This window comes from Podarcis vaucheri, assembly GCF_965113315.1.
Source record: "Podarcis vaucheri genome assembly, chromosome: 10".
NCBI classification, from domain to species: Eukaryota; Metazoa; Chordata; class Lepidosauria; order Squamata; family Lacertidae; genus Podarcis; species Podarcis vaucheri.
The window spans coordinates 24274476-24280726 of NC_138748.1; the positions used below are offsets into that span (position 1 = coordinate 24274476).

Genomic DNA, 6251 nt, shown 5'->3' on the forward strand with positions numbered 1-6251 from the left:
CAACAGTATTTATAGGAACTCAAACACCAGACTCTGCTCTGTTCCAGTAACAAGAAGCCGAAAGCACCAGCCTGAAGATGACGAGTGAGACCTCGTCGAAACGTCGCACAGACACCCCGACTCTTACACGGGAAGACACCCGAAGACACCAAAACCTGCATTCCTGTACCCGTGAAAATCTACGAAAGCATATATATGTATATATGTATACGAACACTGGTTTTCAACAGTAACACCAAAAGTGTAACATAAAAAGAAAAAGAACACAGGAAGTACATATTATTGGGTTGGGCAGCCGGTTACAAAAAGTAACAGTAAGGTACATACAGAATAGGTTCTCTGATTAATTACCAGTAGTCCTGTCCATAGAGATGCATGGGTTATAGGGGGTTTCCATAGAGATACATGGGTTATAGGGGGTTGCAATAAGTGCACAGGCTTACTGATGGGATCCATAAACTAAGAAGCACGTGCCTAAAATTCTCTCTCTCCACCTGTCCATTCATAACTCCCCTGTGTTGGGCCAAGCGTTCAGAAAGTGCTATTTTCCCCATACACGCGCATGCCAAGATGAGCGCAAAGTTAAGACGGGTCTCCTTTTTCCCAGCTGGCAGCAGCTGAGAGAAAAGCGACTTGCTAGAGGCTCCTTTGAAGCTGCGCAGTGGCCGCCCTTAAGCGACAGGGGAAGCGGGGTGACCGGCGGCGGCACAAAAAACGCAGCCGAGGGAGGATTACGCACGCTTGGTAGCCCCGGAATGCTTGACCGACAAGATGGGGAGGGAGGGGGGGGGAGGGAATCTGGGGGAAAGCAACCAGACTGGCGTCAACTCCGTCTGAACACCCGGCCCTGCGCACTGGAAGTGCCTCCTTGCAAATTCAACTTTGTCCCAATAGATCTCTTGAGATTGTGAGCCTGGAACGACCTGAGGCGCCGACGCTCCTGGCTTCCCTGGAGCAAAGGCACAGGCACCCCCCCCCCCCCGCGATACTAATACTCAGGCGCTCCTTCCTCGCAGGAAACGCAGGCCCCGGCGTCCCCAGGCGGTACCTTTCCGGCGGCTCTCGCTGGCTGCAGCCTGCGCTTCTCGCCGCGGCCCTCCAGGCGCCGCCGCCGCCGCTGAGCTGCCTGCGCACGGGCAAGGCAGAGTCCCCCTGGCGCCGGGCCGCCTCCTGCTCCAGCGACAGAGCCAGTTGGCTGAAGGCGTAGAGCAAGGAGCACAAGCCGCAGCCCAGGCACAGCAAGACCACCTGCACCAGCCGGCGGCTCATCCTCCGGCGGCCCCGGCTGCACCGCGCAGCAGCCGGGGCCTAACCGGGAGCGGGAGCGCCAGCGGCGGAGGAGGCAGCAGCAACAAAAGCAACGCGGCGACCGCAGCGAGCAAGCCAGCGGCGGCGGGTGCAGCAAAGGCGGCGGCGACGCCGCTGAGGTAGTAGCAGGAGAGCTGCCCCGAGAGGAGGAGGAAGGCGGAGGCGAAGAGGCCCGGGCTCTCAGGGCGGAGCTAGGCGGCGGGGAGGTGGCGAGGGGTGGGGTGAGAGGCGTGTTGTGGGCGCCTGGCGATGGTGGAGGCACGAGAGCGGCGGGAGGCCTGTCCTGGCGGCGGCTAGGAGCGCTGCAGCGTCGAGCGAGGGAGGCGGAGGCGGGAGGCAGAAGTCGGTGGCCGCCCCTTTGCTAGGACAGAGCTCTCCAAACGGTGTGTCTCCACAAATTAGTGTGTCGGCTGCAGTGCGACAAGCGAACTAATACCAGTGTACTGGAAGAAGCAAAGATCACCAGTGTTGAAGCGATGATTCTTCAACATCAACTTCGTTGGACTGGTCATGTTGTGCAGATGTCTGATTATCGTCTTCCAAAGCAACTGCAGTGGTCCCTCAGGTTACATACGCTTCAGGTTACATATGCTTCAGGTTACAGACTCCGCTAACCCAGAAATAGTGCCTCAGGTTAAGAACTTTGCTTCAGGATGAGAACAGAAATCGTGGTTTGGCGGCGCGGCAGCAGCAGGAGGCCCTATTAGCTAAAGTGGTGTTTCAGGTTAAGAACAGATTCAGGTTAAGTAGATATGGGGTATGCCAAAGCTTATTTGGGAGTTCAGGATGTTTACAACTTTATTTTGGTGTGCGGGGACATTAAAACTTTCCTCCTTTTCTCCTTTTTTTGTTTTTTGAACTTAAAAGCAAATAAGGCACAGGGAACTAATAAACTTTTGCACTGGGGTGAATATGTACTGGTGGTATGTAGCAGCCACAATTCTTGGGACCCTTAACAGACTACAGTTCCCAGAATTCTTGGTTGTGGAAGAAGGTGGACTTTTTATAAGCAAGCTGTGTAAGATTATAGCCATGATATCCGGTAACATGCTCTAAACACAAGGTGGCAAGTTTTTTGTGTGAAGCAGTTATTCTATTGACATGAAAAGCATCTGAAAGATGGAGCTTGTTTTAACATTTCATGAAATTGCATATACTGTATCCACAGTCTTTTGTTATGGCACCCAGGTCACTTACCTTGGCTGGTCTGCTGTTCCAGAATGGCTATATTGTGTCATCACAAGCTACGGTACCCTCCCTAGGATTAGTAACATTGATCACAAATAATAAGATAAACAACCTTTTTTAGCATTAGGTACGGTATTCAAGAAACTTTCAAGGGGAGGAATGCAAATACTTTATCTTTGGGGGGGGTGTCTTACCTGGTGGGGGCCATCTGTGAAGCAGTGGTTCCCAACCATTTTTGTACGGTGATCGACAAGTCCAAATTTACTTGGTAGGGTGACACAATTTATTATCACATGAGTTTTGGACTTTAGGTCTTCAACAGCTGTCAGTTTTGTGCATTTTAACTGCACATTTGCCTATTTTATAACCATTACCTAAAAGCATCCGAGCAAAAATTTACTTAATACATAACTTGTTGAAATATTTATAGTACTTACAAGGCTATTCAGAGTTTTGTTTATAGGAATGTCAGAACACCAACCATCAAGTTGCAGGATATAAGCTATAAAATATATATTCTAAAAACATAGAATTTACACAACCAGTGTAAGATATAATGAAACGTAGGAATATTCACATTTTAACAATAAAGCCCACTTTGGAAAGACTCGGGAGGGTGGCTGAACTTGTAGTTTGCCAACGGGTTAGTCAATGCGGGATTTGAAGATTATAGTCTCAGACAATTATTGATACGTAACCTGCTTCTGTATTTCATCTTCATAGCAATCATTGCTGAAAAAACCAACTACCCTTACTGGCAGATGGTCATACAGGGAGTTGCTTTGAGTGATTATTACAGATTGCTTCTGAAGTGCAGGCACTGCCTTTGGTGTCTATGATTAAGAGTCAAGCTGCTTATAAAGCCCACAGCTCACTTGTGAGTTGCAAGCCACAGGCTGGAAAAACAGTGCTCTAAGTAGATAAATAGGTACTGCTCCGGCAGGAAGGTAAACGGCATTTCTGTGCGCTGCTTGCTCTGGTTCGCCAGAAGCAGCTGTCATGCTGGTCACATGACCCAGAAGCTATACGCTGGCTCCCTCAGCCAGTAAAGCGAGATGAGCGCCGCAACCCTAGTCTGTGACTGGACCTAATGGTCAGGGGTCCCGTTACCTTTACCTTAAGGTACTTCCAGCCCAAGTTCCTAGGAGGGGGAGGAAATGATGGTACAAATGGAGCAGGCATACTATTACCAAACACTGATAGTTGTTTAAATAAACATATTTGCTGGAATATAAGAATCACCTAGCAATTACCTCTTGGAACGTGCCACAAAATAGTTTTGTTCCGGAAACATTTCTAAATCTGACCAGAGTTTTGCTTACTAAAAGGAAATACAGTTCAGTGGGTGAAATTGTTCCCTTTCCAGTAAATCCAGAATTGCATCCTCACATCAGACTTTCATGGTGCAGCAATTAGTCAGAGGTATAATTATTGGGGAATTGCAAAACCGCTCTTTCCCCATGTCCTTACTCCACAGAAAATTAAATTGCTCACAAACACATTCGATAATTCTTTGTTTAAAAAAATATTATCTTTATATACTATACTGTATGCTAGGTGAACAGTGTTTCTTGTATCATCCATCAGATCAGATATATTCTACAGTTTTCCTTCCATTTCCCCAACATTGCAATTGTTTCTTCAAAAATAAGGGATTCACCACGGATGCGCAATCTGCTGCTGTCAGAGGTAGCAAGGATACGTTTGTGGGCTGTAATGGACTGCTGCTGAAGGATTTCCTCCCTGGTTAACTTGTATAAGGGTCATCTCAAACAAGCAAGCCTTTTTCTCTGATCTATTCAGAATTAATGTTCCAAGCTTCCCAGGGAAGGACAACCCCCCTCACCAAAATGGATACACATATTTCCTTCGTCTTGTATAAGCAGAATTTTTCAGAGATCTTGTCCAGTGGCCAACTATCATTCTCTTGGGTTACCAAACTTTCACCAGTGAAAAGCACAAGAAGTTAAAATGAGCACATATATATATACACTTCACTAAACAACTATGCAATTAATGAACCTTACATGTTGTTTCCAATTGATGGGTGGAGTAATTGGCTTATATTGGTGTTGTTGGCATCCTTCTGTCTCAGGAGACAATGCAGTGTGCCTCTAGGGGTGAAGTCAAACAGCTGGAGAATCACAGCACCTGGTGCGGCTGCAGATTCCCATAACTCGGCTGCAGATTCCCATAACTCGTAACTGCTGCCTCCTGCATTGTTTTTGCTGTGTTAGAAGCACTTAAGTGACCTTTTCGCCTCTTCAAGCACTAGCCACCGGATGCAGTATCCCCCCCCCCCCGTTTTGTAATACATGCTTGCAAACTGCTTAAAAGTGACACCTTAACCATGCAATTAATGGAGGTTTATTTAGAATGTATTCTGTAACATTTCAACTCGGTTGGTAACAGTATTTCGTATGCATCAGTATATCCAAGCAGCATGTTACTGAACCACACTCCTCCAAATTTCTCAGAGTAATAGTGGGTTCCACCTGATTTTATATTATTTAACTGTTGTGCTTTTTTTAAACATCCATGCCAACATTAGCCCCACAGTCTGTAAAAAGGATAAAACAATACAGCACAGGTCTCTTAAATGCACCGGTACTTATTTTTAAGAATTACAGCATTACTCACATTTTATTACTCTTCCAAAACGTTGGCTATGAAATGCCCTTTTTTTTAAAGTGTATTTTTCTCTTCTTGCTTAAAACATGAATTAAAATCTCATTACTGCTTCTATTTCACCATGATTCGTCTTTTAAGGTTGACAACTGGATGATATCCCACAGCATGAGTTAAGCAAATGTGTTATACAAATACTAATTGGCTCTAAAAGAAGGGGCCCTGAGGAAATAATGTGTTTACGGTCACTTTCAAATGCCGTAACACCCATGAAGTTGCTCAGGTAAGATTCATGTTTAAGGAGTGGGGTGGAGAAGGAAATTTCTGAAATTATGGAATACCTACGATAGAGGATATGATTACAGTGGTGCCCCGCAAGACGAATGCCTCGCAAGACGGAAAACCCGCTAGACAAAAGGGTTTTCGTTTTTGAGCTGCTTCGCAAGACGATTTTCCCTATGGGCTTGCTTTGCAAGACGAAAACGTCTTGCAAGTGTTCCGATTTTTTTTCGCTCCCCCCCCCCCTTTTACTAAGCCGCTAATAGCCTTTTAGCCGCTAATCCTTTAATAGCCGCTAAGCCTTTTAGCCGCTAATCCTTTAATAGCCGCTAAGCCTTTAATAGCCGCTAAGCCTTTAATAGCGCTAATCCGCTAAGCCGCTAATAGGGTTGCTTCGCAAGACGAAAAAACCGCTAGAGGAAGAGACTCGCGGAACGGATTAATTTCGTCTTGCGAGGCACCACTGTACATCAAAAGGCCGTAGGCTCAATTCCCAGCAACTCCAGGTAAGGCTGATATACCTGAAACCCTGGAGAGCCACTGCTAGCCATTGTTGACAATTGTTGAGCTAGCAGGACTAAGGCAGCTTCCTACATCTGTGTGCCTATAGAAAATGTAATCTTAATAACTGAATATGCCAATTACTGTTTCACCAGCAAAGCATGTATATTTTGTTTTAACTAGAATTTTTTCAAACACTTAAGTAGCTATCATACTACTTATTTTACCTTTTACCATGAACATTATCTAACACAATTTATTTATATACACAGTCGTTCCTTGGATGGATTCCGTTTGACTTCCAAAACATTCAAAAACCAAATCGCAGCTTCTGATTGACTGCAGGA

At 45.9% G+C, this 6251-nt stretch overlaps 1 protein-coding gene across 2 annotated transcripts in view; it reads right to left on the reverse strand.

Moving 5' to 3' along the window:
• GXYLT1 (glucoside xylosyltransferase 1) overlaps positions 1–1419 on the reverse strand; it is a 34931-nt gene extending 33512 nt beyond the window's left edge. The window contains exon 1 of one of the 2 annotated variants that reach the window (XM_082239790.1): positions 1049–1419. In XM_082239790.1, the coding sequence (XP_082095916.1) occupies positions 1049–1269 (221 nt within the window). In that variant the 5' untranslated portion in view covers positions 1270–1419. The remainder of the gene's footprint in view (positions 1–1048) is intronic. The other variant, XM_082239791.1, reaches the window with a different exon arrangement.
• Between the last annotated feature and the right edge of the window lie 4832 nt (positions 1420–6251).